The sequence below is a fragment of the Lutra lutra genome, chromosome 3, assembly GCF_902655055.1.
Source record: "Lutra lutra chromosome 3, mLutLut1.2, whole genome shotgun sequence".
NCBI classification, from domain to species: Eukaryota; Metazoa; Chordata; class Mammalia; order Carnivora; family Mustelidae; genus Lutra; species Lutra lutra.
This window is the reverse complement of record NC_062280.1, coordinates 78,932,983-78,956,950: the sequence shown is the minus strand read 5'-3', so window position 1 is coordinate 78,956,950 and position 23,968 is coordinate 78,932,983. Positions and strand designations below refer to the sequence as shown.

The 23,968-nt window shown below is 33.5% G+C and overlaps 1 protein-coding gene across 2 annotated transcripts in view; it reads right to left on the bottom strand.

Moving 5' to 3' along the window:
• The window catches only part of DNAJC10 (DnaJ heat shock protein family (Hsp40) member C10), a 48,835-nt gene that overhangs the window by 7,199 nt on the left and 17,668 nt on the right, over positions 1 to 23,968 (bottom strand). For both annotated transcript variants that reach the window (XM_047722370.1, XM_047722371.1), the window contains 10 exons: positions 23,171 to 23,248; positions 19,096 to 19,139; positions 18,314 to 18,451; positions 14,179 to 14,268; positions 13,296 to 13,409; positions 10,409 to 10,523; positions 3,043 to 3,170; positions 2,624 to 2,740; positions 1,075 to 1,176; positions 296 to 451 (listed from right to left, as the gene is read on the bottom strand). In XM_047722370.1, coding sequence (XP_047578326.1) covers positions 296 to 451; positions 1,075 to 1,176; positions 2,624 to 2,740; positions 3,043 to 3,170; positions 10,409 to 10,523; positions 13,296 to 13,409; positions 14,179 to 14,268; positions 18,314 to 18,451; positions 19,096 to 19,139; positions 23,171 to 23,248 — 1,082 coding nt within the window. The remainder of the gene's footprint in view (positions 1 to 295; positions 452 to 1,074; positions 1,177 to 2,623; positions 2,741 to 3,042; positions 3,171 to 10,408; positions 10,524 to 13,295; positions 13,410 to 14,178; positions 14,269 to 18,313; positions 18,452 to 19,095; positions 19,140 to 23,170; positions 23,249 to 23,968) is intronic.

Sequence of the window (23,968 nt, the reverse complement as noted above, 5' to 3'; positions counted from 1 at the left end):
CATAACACTATGTCTATTTGTATAGAAAATAAAGAGATTTGGGGGTTGACTTTGGCAAAAATTTGGCCAGATAGGTACCAATCAAGTGACACAGGGGAAAAAAAAAGGTAGATTATCTATACCATCTATACCATTCACCCAACCAGACAGAGAGAGTTGAAATCCAACTGGTATAATCAGAACTGTTTAAGTGATAATCTAGAGGTGGGTTCATCTCAGTTTCAAAACAGTTCTGTTAAATACACATTCATGCTACATGTTAAGATTAAAAAAAAAACCAAAACCACTACTATACCCGGGCCATTCTTTTCCATTCTGGCATTAGGACTTGACATGGATGACACCAAGGAGAATAGAAATCAACCATCCAGACTTCGTCCTGTTTTCTCTGTTTAACTAGTTCATTGAAAGTGGTGGGTGTCAGGGTGATCACTGAAGGATTCATAAGATCCTAAAGAGAATATAACTTTCATTATAACAATATAAAAAAGTGTTCACATATTCTTGGCAAATTGTTGTCACTTAGAAAAGTTCCTGTTTCTGAATAATCAAAAGATACTTATGGATGTTTAAAAGATAATCAACAGTGAATTATTTTAAAAAGGAAGGAATTATTCCCAGTTTAGACTTTGCCCATTAGCCTTCTTAAATCAAGGTTTTTTTTTTTTTTTATTTCCATGTATCATTAAAATCATCTTAGTAGGGAACAGAGGCAACTTTACTTAAGGTGACATTAGATGGGATAAAAAGTTCTAAGAGGTGCCCAGATAGCTACACAGGCCAAATAGTCCCGTTCCAGAACCAATGATTGGTTTGGAAACGATCCTTTAATCATTAATGGAAAGCCTATTACTCTATTTTCCTGACAGTCTGATGGGAGATACTGCTCAACCTCCCTAAAAGCTCACTTGCTCCAAATGCTGTTTTAATACAGCTTCAGTCTACCATGATAGGGTAATACTAACAAAAAAGTTAGCTTCACAGGGGAAATAATAAAAACCAAAACAACACAAAACCAAAAACCAGTTAAAAATAATTTACTTTAGTAAATTACAATACTATAAATTAAAATACCTCTATGAATTCCAAGATCTGTTCAGCAGAGTGATGTCCTTCATATTCATGAACATTGGACTGGTTGAAAACCACTGTTGTTGGATAAGCCTGAATGTTATACTGTTAGGAATAAGAATACAAACTAAAGATTTTATGCATTTTACCAAAAAAGATTTTATGCATTTTACCTCTTGGTTGCAAATTTATAACCAACTTGCTTTTAAGTAGCAACAGTAACATTTTAAAAACCCATTGCTAAACTGCTGGTGACTGAAAAATTTTAGCCTGGCCAAATTTGGCAAAGAAATGGATTCACAGTTGCACTGATAAATGACCCTTTTTTATAGGTAGTCCATTAGCCATAAAATCCATGGGCAATGAAACATTGAGAAGTGAGCAAAGCCATAATATGGCTAATTATGAGCGTGGGCCCTTTTGACTCTCTTGAAGCAAGATGGATAATACATTCTTGGGACATAAGTCATAATTCCTTAAGTTAAAATATGGTTGTGTACACATTATTCTTTCTTTATCCTTGCTACTTTGTTTCCTTTATTTTCTTCTACTACTAGACAAATTGGAGCATTATTGTGGTTTCAAAGACTCAAGCCAGAGATTAGCCTTCTCTTTACAGCCTTATCCATCTTGCTTCAAGAGAGTCAAAAGGGCCCATGCTCCTAATTAGCCATATTATGGCTATGCTGTGTGAATTTACTGTAGCTGATCTTTGCATCCTTAAAGCTGACAAGCACTCAGCAGCAAACTGGAATGTTTGACTAGGATTCAAAAAACTCATTAGGTATGACTGTTTGTTAATCTTAGTGTTTAGCATATGCTGGACATCTTTTTAGCACTGAAATATGCAGTTTCTCTTCTTAAAAGCTTTTATTTATTTATTTGAGAGAGAATCTGAAGCAGATTCCATGCCAAGCACAGAGCCTGACATGGGGCTCAATCCCATGATCACGAGATCACAACTTGCACAGAAACCAAAACTCTTGAGGCTTAACATGTTCCTCTAACTGATTCCCTACACACGGACAGATCTCAAGGTGTGATCTGATTTAGGTTTCAGAGACTTGTTCCAACAATATTTTATAGATGGTATATACTTTCATGACAAGATATATAGTTTCTAGTTGTTCCTGGAACTGAAAAATAAACATTAAGAAAATGTTTTATTATAAACAAAGGTTCAAAAATCTTGTTCATTTTTAAAATTTCCATCTACTAAGAAAACAATTATGAGGAAAACCTGAGAATCAAACTACAGACTGCCAAAAGGCAATATTGCAACAAAAATTATAAAGATTTTAAATAATGGAAAAATCATATATTTTATCAAATAAACTAAATATTTTCCTATGTTTGATAAATAAGACCATATCCACATTCAACTCTTTATGTTGTCTATTCATGTTTTAATCCAATCATAATTTTATATCATTTTTTGAAATATTTGTTACTCCTCTAAATGTACATGCACATTTTAAATTACACTGACAAAGGTTTCTATTTCAAAACTATTTTACAAAAGTGTTAATTAGAACAAGTATTTTATACATACCATGTTACAGAGTCCCTCATGAACTGTACAATCTAGTGTACCAAACTTAAGCTGACCGTAAAGATGCTTTGATGCTTTTCGTAACTCTGGCAATAAAGCTCGACACGGTGGACACCACTATGAAAGAAAAAATATAAGCACAGAGCTACAGGGAACAAAAAAACCACATTTCTGCAATAAGCAATATATACTAAGTAAGACAAACCAGACTTAGTGGCAAATCTTATGTGTGCCTGCCTGTGTATTTAATTCTTGGAGGGGCAAGTACATCCCTGCCCCCTTGAAAGCAGTATCTGATAGGGGCCAACGTGAGTAACACAATTTTGGTATTCATGGTTCAAGACTATCTAGAAAAAGTCTTTTTGCTATGATAAGAGAAAATCTGACAACACTGAAACTGACAGATAAAAATTACTTACTGGGGCAAAAAAATCAACGAGCCACGGTTCCTTGTCATTGGCAGGGAAATTTTGAGGTCCAAGTGTGGTAACATGAGAATTAACACTTTCTTTGGCAAAGGCAAGTATATCATATAGAATCTTCTTTCCTTTGAAATTGTATAAAAGAAAAATTAAAATCCACATTCTTCCTTTCTACCCATATAAACATTTCAAAGTTTTTGTACTTAATGTATTAAAGAAATGAAGATAAACTTGTTGAACCCACTGATTTTGGTGAGGGTCTAGTGTTCTGTATACTATATGTAAACAGGTTTGCTCTGCCAGGAGCACTTTTCTTATATGCTTCTGTTTCTTGGAGGACCTATCTTTGCAATATTTCTTTATCCTCAGAGGCAGAGTAACCACTTCTTGCAGTATTTGTGTTCTTTATGCTTACCTGAACTACTACTGTGGTCCAACTACTAAATCTGCTTCTTCAAACTCGACTTCCCTTATGAATTCAAAACCTGTATTACCAACTACCCAGTGAAAGTATTCACATGGATGTCATACAAACATTTCAAACATATTAAAACTGAAATTGAGTTACTTTCCCCCGAACTTGCTCCTTTTTTCACCTTCCCTATCTTGGCAATGACATAATCATCCACTAGGTGGATGAATAGAGTGAGAACTAAAGAAGAAATAAAGAAATAAAATATATAAAAAATGAGTCAGAGCCAAAGAATACAGTAACTGACACTAAAAACACACGGAGGGAGTCAACAGATTAGAAGCAGCATAATGGACCAGGAATCTGGAAGACAGAGTTGAGGAAATCCCCCAGGCTGAACAGCAAAAAGAAAAGAGAATAAAAAATGAGTACAGGTTAGGTTAAGGGACCTCCAGGACAGCATCAAGCATACTAATATTGACATTATAGAGGTTTCAGAAGGAGAAGAAAGAGACTAAAAGGCAGAAAAATTACTTGAGGAAATCAGAGCTGGAAAACTTCCCTACCAAGGGAAGGAAGCAGATACACAGATTTAGGAAGCACAGAGAAAACCAAACAAGAAGAATTCAAGTAAATTCAAACCCAGACACATTTTTAAAATGTCAAAACTATAGAGAAACAGAAAATCTTAAAAGCAGCAAGAGCTATGCCAACTAGTATATAAGAGGGTACCCCCATATGATTATAAGCTGATTTTTTTCACCAAAAACATAGCAGGCCAGAAGGGAGTGGTACAATATATTCAAACTGTTGAAAGGAAAAACTCTACAACCAAGAATACCTCATCCAACAAAGTTATCATTCAGAATCAAAGGAGAGAGTTTCCCAGGCAAACAAAAGTTCAAGGAGTTCATCACCTACACCAGCCTTAAATGTTATAGAAACTTCTTTAAGCAAAAAAGAAATGGCCATAGTTAAAAGAATGTTATGAAAAAAAAAAAAATCACTGGTAATGGCAAACATTAGTAAACATGCAGAAAAGGCAGTGGATTGATCACTTTTAAGGCTAGTATGAAGGTTAAAGAGAAAAAGTTGTAAAACTTTTATCTACAATAATTAGTTATGGGATACACAAAAGATGTAAAATAGGATGCCAAAAAAAGGCAGCAGGGAGAGTAAAATGTAGTGCTTTTAAAATGCATTCAGAGGGTGCCTGGGTGGCTCAGTGGGTTAAAGCCTCTGCCTCTGGCTCAGGTCATGATCCCAGGGTCTTGGGATTGTGCCCCACATCGGGCTCTCTGCTCGGCAGGGACCTGCTTTCTCTCTCTGCCTGCCTCTCTGCCTACTTGTGATCTCTGTCAAATAAATAAAATCTTTAAAAAAATAAAATGCATTCAAACCTAAGTGACAATCAACTGAAGACTACTATACACATAGGTTGTTACATATGATCCTAATGGTAACCAAAAACCTGTAACAGATGCACAAAAAAATTAAATGCAAATATAAAACTAAAGAAAGTCGTCAAATCACAAGAGAAGAAAGGAACAGAGAAGAACTACAAAACAGGCAGAAAATAATGAAGAAAATGTCAATACATACCTATTATCTGTAAATACTAAAAATGTAAATGGACCAAATGCTCCAAACAAAGGACACACGGTGGCTGAATGGATAACAAAAGCAAACAAAACAAACCCCGCTCTATAGGCTACCTATAAATACCTTACTTCGGATATAAGGACATACACAGACAAAGTGAAGGGATGAGAAAAGATATTCCATGCAAATGGAAACAATAAGAAAAATAGACTAGCAACACTTATAACTGACAAAATAGACTTTACAACAAAGACTGTAATAAGAGACAAAGAAGGACATTTCATAATGATAAAGGGATCAATTCAACAAGAGGAAATAATTATAAATATCTCTAACATCAACATAGGAACACCTAATATGTAGAACAAGTATTAATTGATATAATGGGAGAAAGTGACAGTAATACAGTAAAAATAAAGGACTTTAACACATCACATACATCAATGGATGACAAATCATGCAGACAGAAAATCAATAAGAAAACAGTAAACTTCAATGACATATTAGACCAGTTTGATATTACAGATATATACAGAACATTTCTTTCAAAAACAGAATACATGTTCTTTTCAGGGGCACACAGAACACTCTCCAAGAGATTCATGTTAGGCCACAAAACAAGTCTCAATAAATTTAAGAAAAATGAAATCATACCAAGTATTTTTTCTGACCCAATGGTATAAAATTAGAAATTAAAACTAAACAAAACTGAAAAAAAAAAAAAAAAACCCACAAACACATACAGAGGCTAAACATGTACCTAACAACCAATGAATCAATGAAGAAATGAAAGGAGACAAAAAAATACCTTATATGACAAAAATAAAACACAATGTTCAAAAATCTTCGGGACCTACCAAAAGCAGTTTTAAGAGGCAAGTTTGGGAGCACCTGGGTGGCTCAGTGGGTTAAGTGTCTGCCTTCAGCTCAGATCATCATCACAGGGTTGCTGGATTGAGCCCAGCATCTGGCTCCCTGTTGAACAGGAAGTCTGCTTCTCCCTCTGCCCGCCTTTCGTATATTCTCTCTCCCTCCCTTACTCTCTCAAATAAATAAATAAAATTTAAAAAAAAAAAAAAGCAAGTTTATAGAGATACAGGCATAAGGAAACAAGAAAAATCTTCTTCAGGAAAAATTTCTTCAGGAAACAAGAAAAATCTCAATCTAACCTTACATATTAAAGAACTAGAAAAAGAACAAATAAATGACTCTCTGCTCAAAAACTAATAGAACAAATCAACTCAGTAAAGTAAAAGGATACAAAATTAATATACAGAAATCTCCGTTCTTTTTTTTTTCCTTTTCTTTTTTTTTTTTTTTTTTTGAGGGCAGGGAGGGGCAGAGGGAGAATCTTAAGCAGGCTCCACAACCAGCATGGAGTACGATGTGGGGCTCAATCTCACAATCCTGAGATCATGACCTGATCCAAAATCAAAAGTCAGGTGCTTAACTAACTGAGCCACCCAGGCGCCCCAAGAGCTGGACACTTAACTGATGGAAACGAGGCTCCTCAATCTGTGCTATTTCTGTACTCTAATATCAAGCTATCAGAAATTATGAGAACAATCCCATTTACAGTTGTATCAAAAAGGATAAAATACCTAGGAATAAAAGTAACCAAGGAGATAAAAGACCTATACTCTGAAAATCTACAAGACATTGCTGAAGAAACTGAAGAGGACAAAAATAAATATATATACAGTCCTCATAGACTGGAAGGATTAATGTTATTAAAATGTCTATATAGGGGCACCTGGGTGGCTCAGTCATTAAGCATCTCCATTCGGCTCATGTCATGATCCCAGATCCTGGGATCAAGCCTTGTACTGGGTTCCCTGCTCAGCAGGAAGCCTGCTTCTCCCTCTCCCGCTCCCCCTGCTTGTGTTTCTCTGTCAAGTAAATAAAATCTTAAAAAAAAAGTCTATATGATCTCTAAAAATCTACATGTTCAAATCAATCTCTATCAAAATATCAGTGGCATTTTTTTACAGAATTAGAACAAATTACCTTAAAATTTGTATGGAACCACAAAAGACCATGAAGAAATCAAAGCAATCATGAAAAAAGAGAACAAAGCCAGAGGTATTGTGCTCCCTGATTTCAAGATACACTATTAAAGCTATAATAATCAAAACATTATGGTATTGGCACAAAAAAACAGATATATCAATGGAACAGAACAGAGAACCAGAATAAAGAGAAACAAACCCATACTTATATGGTCAATCTGTGACAAAGGAGATAAAAACATAAAATGGAGAAAGACTTCAATAAATGGTACTGGGAAAACTAGAGCTACATGCAAAAGAATGAAACTGGACCACTTTCTTATACCATATGCAAAAACCAATTTAAAATATATTACAGACCTAAATATAAGACCTGAAGCCGTAAGACTCCTAAAACAAAACATAGGCAGAAGACTCTTGGACATCTGTCTTACCAATATCTAGAAAACAAAATGAATGAAGAAGCAAAACAAAATAGAAGAGACTCATGAGAACAAACCGGTGATTGCCAGAGGAGAGGGAGGTGGGAAGAAGGGTGAAATAATTAAGGGGTTAAGAGGTACAAACTTTCAGTTACAAATAAACAAGTCACAAGGGTATAAAGTATAGCACAGAGAACTAGTCAATAATAATGTAACAACTTTATATGGTGACAGATGGTAACTAAACATCATGGTGATTATTCTGCAATGTACATATAAAAGGGAGTTACTATATAATACACCAGAAACTAAAACTGTATTCCAATTATACTTCAATGAAAAAAAATCTTAAAAATGCTTAGAGAAATCAGTAAAGTCAAGGCAGAAAAATGATGTGAGACTGTCAATTTTACCAAAGAATGATAATAGAGTAAATGAAGGAGATGATGAACTGGAAATAAGGCAGCATACATGGGACGGGGAAGGAATTGGAATTATTTCAGAGATAAAGAAGAACAGAACTCCATTATTAAAACATGGTCATTTTTAGCACTTTCAGGAGACAGTACAGTTTAGTGCTGCTATAATCCTAGGCTCTGGAGTAAGACATATTTGGGTACAAAATCTACCTTGACTAGTTACTAGTTCTTGATCATAGGCAAATAATTATCCCGAGCCACTGTTTTCTCCCTTGGTGGGCTGTTGTGAAGATAAAAACAGAAAGGGCAAAGTATGTGAAGCCTTTAGGAAAACATCTGACTTGTAAAAAGTACTAAATAAACAGGAGCTACTGTTAGGTTCATCTTGCCGAGACTTTGCTCACACAGCTCCTTCAGCTTAGCCTCACTTCTTGCTTTTCTGTATTTACTTTGAGAAACTGAGCATTCAAATGTTATCTCAACTCAAATATCATCTCTAGATCTATACTAAACGTAAGTCTTTTTATTTGATCTTATAACTTATACATACTGGCCATCACAATGTTTTTCCAGTTTTCTTACAATCTCCTGTCAACCACACCAGATGATATTTTAAATTTTTTTCTTTTTAAACATTTTTAAAATTCATTCATGCTCTCATGAATGAGAGGGGCAGAGGAAGAAGCAGACTCCCCGCTGAGCAGGGAGCCTGATGCAGGACTTGATCCCAGGACTCCGGGATCATGACCTGAGCTGAAGGCAGACACAACCAACTGAGCCACCCAGACCTCTGATACTTCAAATTTCTTGAGAGAACTTTGCATTCCTAAGCATATAACATCAGTCAGTATCTGTTTTTCACTTAGCTGTGTTGCAGTTAGTAGTTTTTATGTTTCTTTTGCTACATTTGACCTTTTTCAGGACAGGGACTATGAGGTAGCCCAAATCCTCATAATTGCAACTGTACCTACATGAATGCAGAGCTAAAGTCCCACACAAGCTGAAATGTAAGAATGTAATTATAAATTCAAGAGAGATAAAAGTAGCCATAGAAATATTTAATAGTCTAGCGGAAGAAAAATCTGGAAAACGCCCATGGCTAAAATACTACTTTGGCACACTGGAAATGGAAACTATAGGTATTGCTTACTTTTGTTAATAGGACCTCTAAATTTTGAACTAACCTGACAATGTCACCAGCATTCTTGCTGAAACACTAGTCAAAATAGTGAGCAGAAAAAAAGTTAATTATTTTAAAAAGAGAATAAAATAACTAAATATAATTCAAAAAATCTTTCTCCAAAAGAAACCTATTTACTCATAAAGATATTTACAGTAAGTATTTTCATATAAAATAAGGTAAAAAGAACCACAAAAGATCCCAAGTAGCCAAAGTGATCTTGAAAAGGAAGAACAAATCTAGATATCATGGTCCCTGATTTCAAGATATAAGACAAAGCTATACAGTAAACATGACAGTATGCACTGGCACAAAGACAGACACTTAGGTCAATGGGACAGAATAGAGACCCCCAAAATAAACCCATGCTTACATGGTCAGTTATCTTTGACAAAGGAGACAAGATTATACAATGGGGAAAAGAGAGCGTCCTCAGTAAATGTTGCTAGGTAAACTGATCAGCTATATGCAAAAGAATGAAATTCAACCACTTTCTTACAACATACACAAAAATAAAACTCAAAAGGGAACAAAGACCTAAATGCGAAGCCTGAAACCAAAGAAGTCCTATAAGAAAACTTAGGCAGTACTCCCTGACATTGGCCTTAGTTACAATTTTTCTATAACTGTCTCCTCAGACATGAGAAATAAAAGCAAAAATAAACTGTCAGGACTACACCAAAATAAAAAACTTTTGCACAGAAAAGGAAACAACAAAAAGAAAAGGCAACCTACTGAATGGGAAAAGATATTTTCAAATGATACAACTTTTTTTTTCTTTTTTTTTAAGTTTATATACAGGGATAGAGAACGTGTGTGTGAACTGGGGGGTGAGAGGCAGAATGACAGAGTTATCTTTTATTTTTTTTTTTAGATTTATTTATTTCAAAGAGAGAGAAAGTGCCTGTGCACTGAGCAAGTGGGGGAAGGGGCCAAGGGAGAGAATCTTCAAGTAAATACAGAGAACTGGTGGTTACTTGAGGGGAGAGCAATGGCAGGATGGGCAAAATGGGTGAAATGGCATGGGAGTTACAGGCTTCCAGCTATGGAATGAGTAAGTCATGGAGATGAAAGGTACAGCATAGGAATATAGTCAATGGTACTGTTAATAGCAGCATCATATGGTGACCAAAGGTAACTACACCTGTAGTGAGTATAGCACAACATACAGAGTTGTAGAATCACTGCCGTACACCTGAAACTAATGTAACTGTGTGTCAACTACATGTCAAATAACTAAAAAACAAAATAAAAAGTATAATTAAAAAATTACTATTTGAAAACTAATATAAATTTTTTTCATTTTTTTCCCTTCTTACCATGATGAATTTCGTATTCCCTGGTTCCTTGTCCTTTAAATACTGCTAGACATGGCTGAAACACATACAGATTACTACAGATGTCTGGTGCAGAGGAACAGTCAAACTTGCCAACCTGAAGTAGAAGTTTAATTTGATGAAGACAAAATCACATGCATTCATTTTTAATATATTCATAAAGGAATGACATTGCTCTAATAATAGTTTCTAAACAGAAATTAACTGGCCATAAAAATAAAAGATGGAAATAAATAATTTACATTAACACTGAAACACAATTTCGTTAAGGGGAAAAAAAAAAAAAAAAAACGCCCTAGAGAGTTCAAAAACCTGAGAGAAAATTTTCCAGAAAATAGGAAGTTGTTTAAGAAATCCACTTTTTCGGGTGCCTGGGTGGCTCCGTCGGTTAGGCATCTGCCTTTGGCTCAGGTCATGATTCTGAGGTCTTGAGACAGAGCTTGCATGGGGTTCCCTCCTCCATAGGGGGCCTGCATCTCCCCCTCCCTCTGCCTGCTGCTCCCCCTGCTGTGCTCTCTTTCAAATAAATAAATACAATCTTTAAAAAAAAGTTTAAGAAATCCACTCTTCTAAAAATATAAAGGATATTTATGTAATTTGAAGTGGGGGAGAGAGTAAACTCAGATCTAGAAGCAGAAATAATAAAGCAAAGTTTCAATTTCATTCACTGTAAAGAAAAACAGCATAAAGAATACTAAGAGGGAAATGATAAACCAAGAAAAAAATATTTGAGTATTTCAGAGGATCCACTAAGAAAGAAAAGATAAACATCCTATGAGAAGAAAGAAAATGGGCCAAAGACAGAAAATAGAAAAAAATGGTAATTTGTTAATAATCACAAAAAACTTTTTCAACCCTACTAGGAATCAAATAAATGAAAATGAATATTATTAACATATCACTGTGGCTTATCAGAATGGTGATTAAAAAATGTTAATACCATGGTTGGCACAGGTATGGAGAAATGGTTACCAACATGTGGTAAGAATATAAAATGATACAAACATTCTGGAGGACATTGGTAATGAGGACAATTTAAAAAAATATATAATCTTGGTTAAAAACATTCTCCATACTGCATTTTTACAGTATGTGTTTTTGATATAAAAAATAATGGAAAGTAGGTGCCTGGGTGGCTCAGTGGGTTGAGCCGCTGCCTTCGGCTCAGGTCGTGATCTCAGGGTCCTGGGATTGAGTCCCGCATGGGGCTCTCTGCTCAGCAGGGAGCCTGCTTCCCTTCCTCTCTCTCTGCCTGCCTCTCTGCCTACTTGTGATCTCTGTCTGTCAAATAAATAAATAAAATCTTTAAAAAAAAAAAATAATGGAAACAATGTTAGTAAAGGAGGATATGTTAAACAATTATGGTGTAACCATATAGTGAAATACTACCTAGACTTTAGGGAGGATGATATCCCTAGGATGATATTTATATCATATGTTTAATAATGTACTTAATATATTTATCATCTCTAAAGATGTATATATTTATCATCTCTAAAGACCAGGAAGTACTTTGTATACATATATGTACATATACATATACATATAGACACATATATATACATATTCACATATACACATACATACATACCAGCATATAAAAAAATAAATGATATTGTCAAATGGAAAATTCTACAAGAGAACACAGCAGGTGCCCTCTTATCAGTGGTTTCACTTTCCATAATTTTGGTTTCCATTGGTCAAACTATAGTCCAGAAGTATGATTCTCTTTCTCAGGCATTTTCAGGTCAGTAGTAGCTTAACATGTCACAATGCCTGCGTCATTCACCTTACTTCATCTCATCATGTAGACATTTTACCATCTTGTTATCAATTCACAAGGGTGAGTACAGTATAGTATAATAAGACACTAATACATAACTTTTATTATAGTATATTATTACAATTGTCCATTTTATTGTTATTGTTAATCTTTCACTGTGCCTAATTCATGAATTAAACTCTCTTAGGGATATGTATGCATAGGGAAAAAAATAAGTACATATAGTGTTTGGTACTATCTGTGGTTTCAGGCATCCACTGTGGGCCTTAGACTGTATCCCCTGCAGAAAAGAGGGACTACTGTACAGTGAATCCATTTTGGGGGGTTTTCTTTGTTTTTGCTTTTAAAGATTTATTTTAGAGGAAGAGAGACAGAAAAAGCAAGAGTGGTGGGGGAGAGGCAAAGGGAAAGGACAAGAGCAACTCAAATAGACTCTACACTAAGTGCAGAGCCAAACGTGGGGCTCCATCACATGACCCTGAGATCAAGACCTGAGCTGAAACCAAGAGTTGGAGACTTAACTACCCAGGTGCCCCTATATTCAATCCATTTTCATTAAAAAAGCTCATAAATAAAGTTACAGGTATGTTTATTACACTGGCTGTTACAATATGCATGATATAAACACACATACCTATGCCCACATACTAAAGCATATGCAGAAAAAGTCTGAAAAGTTACACAGTAAATTTATAGTAGGGCTATTAACAGCAGTAAAAATAGTAAATATTTTAATTCATTTTTGAGCTTATTTATATATCCTAATTTTTAAACTATGAGTACAAATTACTTACATAAACCAATAAGAATTTTAAAAAGGGAAAGATATTCTTCTATGGTATGCATTCCAAAAAATTGTCTGATACAGATATATCACATGCTAGCTACTAAAGAGAAATTAACTGTTTTTAGACATCACTGTAGATTCTTAATAGAAAAACAAAATCACAGCAGAAGAACAAAAGCACTTAGGGCTTTCTAAACCTAGATTCAAATAAGCATTTTTATGTTACTTAAAATATAATTTCATATATTAAATTAGTAAGAAAACACACTTGCATAAGGCTAGGCAGAATGTTTTCTTACTTGAATATGTTCATTTTTAAGTAGAGTTTTTAGTTTCTTCAATTCAGGATCATTTGAATTTTCATGTTTTCCAAAATTAAAAAATATGAGCCACCGATGATGAGCCAACCGATCCTTCGAAGTGATAAAAAGGAAAAAAAAAAGTGATAAAATAATGTCAGAATCAAGAAATTCTAATGGTCCTATTCTTTATTTCTCTGATTTAAATTTTAGCTACCATACCCATTACTTCAAAATACTGTCTAAAATTCAGCCCTATTCACGCTTATATTCTGTATTTCTTTGGAATGTTATGTAAGTCAATCCCACATTAAAGGCTAAAAAATCACTAAGTTATAAAATCTAAAAGCAGATAGCTGTGCCAAAAATTACATATAATTTTAATGATATATAACTAAAAAGTTGGGGGTAGGGAAGTAAGCTTTTTCAGGTTTGGCAGAGTTTGGTAGGGATACAGACTTAGCTCTGGGATCACTGAGTAGAAAAAAAAAATGATTTTACTACAAACTCAGTCTTTCTAAAGCTGCTTCTTAGTTCTCAGTGAACAATATAAACAGTTCTGTAAGCAAGAACATAAAATTCTAAATCAGATCCAAAGTTACTTTGTGATCAAAATCTTAGCTTTTCTGACACTCCCGCTGAGGCCCCCATTCAGGACTTACTATGTTGTCCCGAACTCCAGACCTACCCTGAAGTTGCAACTCCAGCAATTAGAGTTTAACCTAGAATAACTAATATATACATATAGGTTATGTTTATATATGCAATCCTTTGAAACTGCTACTTTCTAATGATGAATAAAACAAATGCTGATTTTAAAATGTTAAGACTTGAAATGTTACCAACATTTACTACCATTTATTACCATTAACAGAAATATTACCTCTAGTGTGTTTGCAGAAAGTAGTTCAAAATCTGGAAGATTATGCATTATTTCCAAATATATTTCTTTAGCATCCAATGAATTAAGGAACTAAAATAAGAGAATCATATTGTAATCTTTTAAATCAACATCCATTTATTTTAGTGTCTTTTTTCCATATAATTCTTAAGATAAAAAAAAAATCACAAAAGTTAAAAATAGTTTTTGAGCTATTTATTCTAAAGGTTGTTTTTTAAAATGTACATCATATTTTGGGAATTAATAAAAATTGTGTAACTCGGCTGTTTCTTAAAAATATTAATGTAAAATTAAAATTCCATTATCTGGAATTTTCTTTTGTGGTGTGCATTCTATAATAATCTTCACAATAATCTGGAGTAACCTCTGAATTAATGGGGAAAAAACTGTTACTATGTTCAGATTAACTTTAATGCCCATCATGTTTTCCAGAATGCCAATGCTTTACAAACGTTTTAAAGAATTATTAATTAAAACACCAGACTATCCAATGACACAAGACAATGCATACCTCAACTAATAACTAATAGGAATTAAGAACTTATAACAGGAAAATTAGAATTTTAAATACTTATTCATTATTATCTATTCATAAGTGGTTATGAATATATAAATATTAACACACTTATATTTATTAATAAACAATAAAAATAAACATAATTATATCATCTATTATATACATATATTATACATAATGTTATATATTAATATAATAAATATATTTATTATAGAGGTTTTCAGAAATAAAGTCTAAAATCCTAACCACCTAGAGGTTTGGCAGAATTAAACATCCTGATAAAGACCTTATCTTAAAGGTTTAAAACACAAACAAGTGAAAAAGGCACACCTCCTTTCTAACAAATTTCCTTTATTTCTGTCCATATTTTATCCTTAGTACATTTTTCCCATTCTAGCTGCTCATGTAATTCTCAAAGAAGCAGCTGCTAACAACAAAAAATAAAGTAATGGTCATCAGGAAAATGTATTTGGGGGTTGACAAAACAGTTTAATTATGAACCACCTATGCCTGATCATTCAAGTATTACTTGAAAGACCTGAAACTCCATTAAAAACTTATAGGAACTTCCATATTCAGAGCTTAACTGTGCCCAATAAGAGAATAATCATATGGAGAGAAACAATGGGTATAAATAACATAAGAGTAGAAAACTATTTTTCCTAAGTTTCTATTCTTAAAACTTGTTTTTGTTCTTTTTTCTTAAATCTTTAGCATATGAAATATCTTCTATTACCAAAGGGCTTTAAAAAGCCCCAAGTACTGCATGCCATAATACTATACAGGTCACTGGCACGAGTCACATTTATTAGGAAGATTTTCTAAAAACACTGATGAATCCACCAGAACCTCATTATAAACCTGTTTGTCATAGAGTAAAACTTGGTAGTTGCACTTACAAAGGATACCGTCTAACCTCTGAATTTCTTCCTTTCTCCCTTCCTCCCTCTTAAAGTTATTATACACAGAACATGTCCCCTATAAAATGTACATGTACCTTTTTTTTTTGAAAAACATACCTGTACACTTTTAAAATGTGTAATGTGGTGAACATTTTCTCAATTACACAACTGATTTACAGAATATACTAAATCAGTTGGGACAGTAACTCACTGCTTCAAAATAACCTAATTACAGCACTCAAGAGTTTTTTTTTAATATCTAATACAAAGTTATATATGTTTTTTGGGGATTCTTTTGCCAATATGTGTTTGGGGAGACAGTTTTAACCATTTAATATAACTCCAGTATATTACAGTCACTGCACAATAAACCAGTTTATTACAGACTGAAATTTTTTTCATTATCGATGGAATGTAAACAAAATACTGGGTACTTTTAAATGGCAGATAACCACAAGATTATCTTTGATAGTATACTGGGTTTTAGAATAACATTAGGATATGAATGGTGTAAAATGCTGTTGTAAATAATACATCCCAAAACAATGAGGCTGTACTATGATGATTCACTATACTGTGTGCGCATTTATTAAATAAGTGAATTTTATCGATTTTTCTTCCCAATTACGCAGTACAATTTCGTCCACAATAAGGGCTTGGTAAATAAATGTTTGCTGAATATACTGACTGGGATAGAGGGAAGAGATGGATCATCTCAGATGGATGTCAAGTATTATAACTGGAATTTACCTGGGAAAGAGAATGTTTAAGGAAGACATAAACTACATATGGCATACAAATAAATGATCTCACATTTCCACAAAACCACTGAGCAGAAGACACTGCCACTGGAATAAACAAGGCAGGATTTGCCAACAGCGAAAATGGAACTGGCTTTGAGAGATAACCAAGATGTTTATATTAGACCATACCTTTTCTCACCCAATTCAGTTTGAGGCAGACCAACATATGTTTTACTTTTCTAAAAACCTGAATGCTTTTAGGAGTGATAAGGACCGTTTAAATTTCTCACTCTCTGTTATTACACTTCCAGTATCACTCATTTATGTCTCCTAAGATTGCATCTGAGTTTGCAATTTTGTATCAAAAAGCAGAAATATCTCACTAAAATATGAGATTGTAGTACTGAAGCCAAGAACCTATATGAAGGGACTAGGCATGCCCATGAACTGTGGTACAACATAAACAGAAATTCCTATAGGGGCAATCTGGCAAAACAAACTGAAATTAAAATTGCCATGGCTATTTCATCTCAACAGGTAACTAAAGAGCACAAAGATGAACAAACAACACTGATCATTACATATAAAAATCAAGAAAAAGTAGGTAACTTTAATATCAAGAGAGGACTGATTTAATTAAGTATGTCACATTTAGTGGATGGATTGTTACTTAGGGATTGTTGGGTTTATCCATTTATGTGTTATTTATCTCTAGCATATAGTATATAATATACATAGGCACTATATATAGTGTCTACTTACATGCCAGATAATCTTCTAGGGAGTTGAGATATAACAGTAAAAAAATTCAAACTTAAAAATGTATTGTGGGAGAAAAATAAAAATACAAAGATAATATATTAGTGTATACTATAAGGGGATAAATGCTCTAGTAGCAGTGGAAGTGGATTTTAGAAAAGATTTTAATGACAGAGTCACAGATTCTCCTGATACAAGTTATAGAATATAAGAAAAAGAAGAGTTAAGAATGACTGCAAGGTATTTGACCTGAATGATAAAGGATGGATTTTTTTAATCAACTGAGATAGAGAAAATTGTGAGTAGAGCAGATTTATGGGAGGATATTAGCAGTATAGGTACAGATATCTAAGTTTGAAAAATATCAGTTCATATCCCAGGGGAGATGTCAAATAGGCAGTGGAGTATGTATGCAGGTCTGGAGTGGAGGTCAGAGGTCTGGGCCACAGATAAAAGTGCAAAGTTGTCAGCATGAAGTCATAAGTGCACATATATGTATGTAGAGATCTGGAAGAATATTTGTCAAGATTTGATGGTGCTTATCTATGGGTGGTTTGGTTTTAGAAGAATTTTGATCTATCTCTATACATTTCTATACCCACACATGAACTTCTGTAGTGAATATGTGTTACCTTTGTCGACATCAAGAAAGCAAGTTAAAATACAGAAATAAAACTAATAACACTTTGTCTTAATCTATTATTGTCTTTTGAAGTTCCCTAGGGACCTATCTAATATCCCATTATTTATCTTAGCTCCTTGATAACTAGCTTGAACCTCAGTGTCCTCATTCATAAAATTAGGGAGGTGAACTATACAGTAGATTGCCAAACTGAGTTTATACCAGAATCTAACAGAGTCGTTTAAAAAAACAAATACGAGTCCCAGTCAAACATACAAATGATCTATATTTTAACATTAGAAAATACACATATAAAATGGAAACCAATGAAAATTCATAGAACCTAAGAATGTTTTCCATACTGCTGGGTTGTAAAGTGCAATGGTTTTTACCACTGTAAAATAATCCTTATAGCAGAACTTACCATTAAACAGAATCCCAGAAATTAAATACTTGTTCTAAATACCAAATGTTTATTATAAGTGGATTCATTTCCTTGTTACTGTTTACAAAATGATGTATAATGTTTGAATGTATGTGTTCACATATATATAAAGAAATTAGCAACTCATACCAAAACACTGCTTTTCTCTTTGTTACTTAAAGTGGCTCCAGGAGGAAAATAAGCAGTAGTACTTGTTGTAATATCCAAACTTTTACAAAGGTTGTCCTGGGTGGCACAGTCCATCCATCCTACATTAACAAGACCATCCTATAATGGAAAGAAACAACAACAACAACAAAAAAAAAAAACAGGTCACGTGTTAAGTAAAAGAGAAAGTTAAAGGAATTTAGTTTTATTTAGAAGACCCCAACTTTTCTACTGTAAATTTAAAATTTTTTAAGAAAGTTTACTCAAATAATAAATGACCAGATTTGAATTACATGATTAATAAAGTTGGTCTAATAGATATAAAAATTCTACCTAACATACATAGAAAACATATTTTTGAGCACACATAGATCCTTCACAATTTTCCTAACTGATAAACTTCCAGGCAGCAAAGGGAGCTCCTACAGTGTTAAAGTATCAACAACATACAGATTACATTCCCAACCATAATGTGATGAGAGCTAAGTATACAACAAAATAACAAGATAGCAAAAACAGTAAAATAAAGTTTGGAGGGACACAAACACTTATATACACCTCTTTGATTAAATAGAAGTGAATGACAATGAAAGCACCACATGTCAAAATTCTAATTAGGAAGAAAAGTTTTATAGCTATGAATACATTTATCAAAAAACAAAATTTACAAATAAGTGTTTAAGGAACTACGAAGAAATATTTAGAATCAATTCTCAAATGTCTTTAATACGGTGATACAGTTTTACAAAATAACTGATGCTTACCAACATGCCACTGAGCCTGAGTTGTGTCTGTGAAGTCAAACAATCTAGCGAGGAAAAAAATTGTAACACAATTTTAGCTTTATTAAGTCTGTACTTTATTTTGCCTTTCACCCCAAACTAACACAGTGATTCTAAGGCAACTGACTGGACTCCACTGGTAAATGTCCATACATGCTGACACACACGCACACATGTGTGCACACATTTTCCCATTCTCTCCCTAGTTTCCCAGGATTTCTAGCTAAAGGTAATCTCCTTACAATGATCCTCTTAAATCTCTGCTCCTATCAACAATCCCCTTGATCTAAGAAATCTCATGATTTTGGAGAAATAAAATGTAATGGCTCTATTTGATAAAAATATATAAAGAACCTTTAAATTTAAAATACAACAGTCTTTTACTTAATTTTAATTCCAGTAGTTAACATACAGTGTTAGTTTCAGGTGTACAATACAGGGATTCAACAATTCTATACATTACAGTGCTCTTCATGGCAAGTGTATTCTTTAATCTCCATTACTTTATTCACCCATCTCCACACCCACCTTCCCTCTGGTAACCACTAGTTTGTTCTCTATACTTCAGAGTCTATTTCTTGGTTTGTCTCTTTTTTCCTCTTTCTTAAATTCCACGTGTGAAATCATATGGTATTTGTCTTTTTTTCACTGACTTATTTCACTTAGGATTATAGTCTCTAAATCCATCCATGCTGTTGCCAATGACAAGATTTCATTATTTTTTTTTTAGGCTGAATATTCCATTATATACCATAATTCCACTTCTTTATCCATTCATCTATTGATGGACACTTGGGCTGCTTCCATAATTTGGATATTATAATTAATGCTGCAATCAACACAGGGAGATATGTATCTTTTTCAACTAGTGTTTTCATATTCTTTGGGTAATCACCCAGGAGAGGAATTACTGGATCATATGATAGCTCTATTTTCAACTTTTTGAGGAACCTCCATATTGCCACAGTGACTGCATCAGTTTGCATTCCCACCAAAAAGCGCACAATGGTTCCTTTTTCACCACATCCTCATCCACACTTGTTTCCTGTTTTTGATTTTAGTCATTCTGATAGGTGTGAGGTGTGAGAGGCTCAACATGACTCATCATCTTTCCATGTGTGTTGGTCATCTGTGTGTCTTCTTTGGTGAAATGTCGATTCATGTCTCCTCCCCATTTGCAAACTGGATTATTTGTGTGTTTGTTGAGCTACACATGTTCTTTAATATTTTCTTCTCCCATTCTATATATTGTCTTTTAGTTTTGTTGTTTCCTTTGCTGGGCAGGTTTTTATTTTGATGTAATCCCAATAGTTTACTTTTGCTTTTGTTTTCCTTGCCTCAGGAGGTATGTCTAGAAAAATGTTGTGGCTGATAGAGAAATTACTGCCTGTGCTCTCTTCTAGAATTTTTATGGTTTCAGGTCTTACTTTTAGGGCCTTACTTCATTTTATTTTTGTTAATGGTGTAAGAAAGTGGTCCAATTTTCCCAACAGTATTTGTTGAAGGGACTTTTTTCCCACTACATATTCTTCCTCTTTTGTAGATTAATTAACCACAAAAGCACGGCTTTATTTTTGGACTCTCTATCCTTTTCTCTTGATCTATGTGTCTATTTTTGTGCTAGTAGCATACTGTTTTGATTACTATAGGTTTGTAGGAAATCTTGCAATCTGGGATTGTTATACCTCCAGTTTTGTTCTTTTTCAAGGTTGCTTTGCTATATGGGATTTTTGCAGCTCTAAACAAATTTTAGGATTATTTGTTCTATTTCTGCAAAAAATGCTGTTGGTATTTTGTTAGGGTTTGTAGTAAATCTACAGATTGGATTTGGATAGCATGGAGATTTTTAACAATATTTGTTCTTCCAATCCATGAGCATGGAATGGTATCTTTCCATTTGTTTGTATTGTCTTCAGTTTCTTTCATCATGTTCTATAGTTCCATAGTACACGTCTTTTACCTTTTTGGTTAAGTTTATTCTTAAGTATTTCACTACTCTTGGTGCAATTCTAAATAGGATGATTTTCTTAATTTTTCTTTCTGCTGCTTCATTATTAGGGTATAGAAATGCAACAGGTTTCTGTATATTGATTTTGCACCCTGCAACTTTACTGAATTAATTTATCAGTGCTAACAGTTTTCAGTGGAGTCTTTAGGGTTTCCTATATTGAGTATCATGTTACTTGCAAATAGTGACTATTTACTGATTACTATTACTATTTACTATTTACTGATCTAGATGCCTTTTCTTTTTCTTGTTTGACTTCTGTGGCTAGGACTTCCAGTACTAGGACTTCCAGTACTACACTGAATAAAGTGGTCAGAGTGGACATTCTTGTCTTGGCCCTGATCTTAGGAGAAAAGCTTTTAGTTTGTCACCACTGAGTATCATGTTAGCTGTAGATTAGTATACAGCCTTTATTATGTTGAGGTATGTTCCTTCTAAACCTACTTTGTTCATGAATGAATGCTGTACTTTGTCAAATGCTTTTTCTGCATCTACTGAAAGGATCATATGGTTTTTATCTTTTCTTTTGTTGCTATAAAGTATAACATTGATTGATTTGCTAATGTTGAACCATCCTTGCATCCCAGAATTCAATCCCACTTCATTATGGTAAATAAATTTTTAATGTATTGTTAGAGATTTTTGTATCTATGTATCTATGTTCATCAGAGATATTAGCCTATAGTTTTTTTTTTTTTTTTTTGGTAGCATCTTCTGGTTTTGGTATCAGGGTAATGCTGGCCTCCGAGAATGAATATGGAAGCTTTCCTTCATAAAATACAATATAGTTTTAAAATAACTTCATCATTTTCATGAAAATGCTAGGATACAATGAGACATATTTAGAAGCAAGGGAACTGTAGCACCATAGAGCTTTTAAAGATATGTAAAAACAATCTACCTGGGGTAAAAAGTAAAAAAAAGTCAGAAAGTTTAAAGTTTTCTTAATGTGTGGAAAGAACAGAAATCTGTGCATTAGATCAAAATGAAACAAAATCCCTCAATGATAGCCTAATTTAAGGGTTATTTTTGCTTGAAGGCAATAGCTTCCTAAGATGGGCCTTACAGGATAGGGGTGAGTGGTTGATTTTAGCTGAAGGCAATTTGTTCTCAATACAGTAGCATGAAGCTGACAGGTAAAGTCTGGGTTAAAGACCCATGTTGGAATTAAACATATGAAAATGTATTAATGAATTGGGGTATTCTGTAATAATGGGGCTGATTTTTAACCAATCTCATTGTTTGAATAGAGTTTAATAGTTTGTGGTTTGGTACCCAGAGTACTGAATTTTCTAAGTAATTTACTGGTAAAAAGTTTCCTAGAAATGGAAAATTGTCATTTTCAAATATTTTATGAGGCAACATGCATACATTTTTGATATGTTAAGTATGAGCCAAAGTCCATAATACCAAAAAATTATTATTTTGGGAGGGTTACATCTGTCAACAACTAATTATTTTTGCAAACTGCCAAATATATCTGTGGTTATCTGGATGTACTATTTATAATGAGAATAAGTTGAAAAACTGGTCCACCAAACAAAAGCATAAATGAAATAAATGAAATCTTAACAAATTAGTAATCTATAACTTATGTGTAAATTAACAAATAATGTAAGTATTCATTAAATGAAAAATTGTAACTGGATATGAACTGTAACTTGAAGTACTGAATAATCAATTATAGTAGCATACTTAAGACTGACAGCTAGTCAAAAGGTACAAACTCCGTGTTATAAGATTAACAGGTTCTGGGAATGTGATGTACAGCATGGTGATAATAACTGATATTACTGTATCATACACTTGAAGACTGCTAAGAGAGTAGATTTTAAATATTCTTACCATGAAAAAGAAATGGTATTTATGGGACAGAAATGCAGTGTTAGCTAATGCTATGGTGGTAATCATTTTGCAATATGTAAGTGTATCAACAGGTTGTATACCATGAAGGTACATTATGTGATATGACAACTTTATCTCAATTAAAAAAAATAAAAATTAAATATCTTGGTTTCTTCATCATTACAAAATAACAAATAAAATTACCTCCTCCTTTGGAACAAAAAGTGATCAGCCAGCCAACACCAGCAGCAAAAGCAGTTTGTATGGAGTTAACAAAATTCCCTTGAAAGAAAATTAAGCAAATTTCTGATTATCTATTACTGGAATTCAGGAATTCATAAAAATCCTCTTGAAGCATATCAAATTCCTACATTGACTTTCCATTGTTTTTATCATCTAAAATCTTAATTCATTATTTTATTGAGAAATTGGTAACTAAAACTGATAACTAAGGCCCCTGTGATCTGAGCTTTGTCTACCCATTCAGCTAGCTGTGTTTTTCTCCCTATTATTCCACCTGCTGCCCATCTTTTTGTTAGATTTATGGCAAAGTAATGCCAGTTTCTAAAGTTCACAGTGCTCTTTGAAGGCTTCCTCTTCATTTTCATGACAGATTGGGTCTGACTTTATTCAAGAAGTACCTTCTAATCCTTCCAGTTTTCCTCATCTGAGTTCTTTTATATCCTTCATGTTTCCCTAAGACTGCCTCTACCATAATAATTACTACATTGCATTAATGGTTTACTAATGCCTTCCTTGCTAAAACAATGAGGCACTTGAAAGAAGGATTACATATTACTGCAGCCCTAATATTTAACACAGTTCCAGAGACATTACTTGTATTCAGTGAATGATGTGAACATCTTACTAGATATGAATACTGTCATTTCATGGGTATCACAGAGCATAACCCACCTAAAGTCACTTGATGAATTAAAAGTCTAAGATTAGAGGAAAGAGTTTTTAAACTTTAAAATTACACTGGATCAGGAATTGACTGCC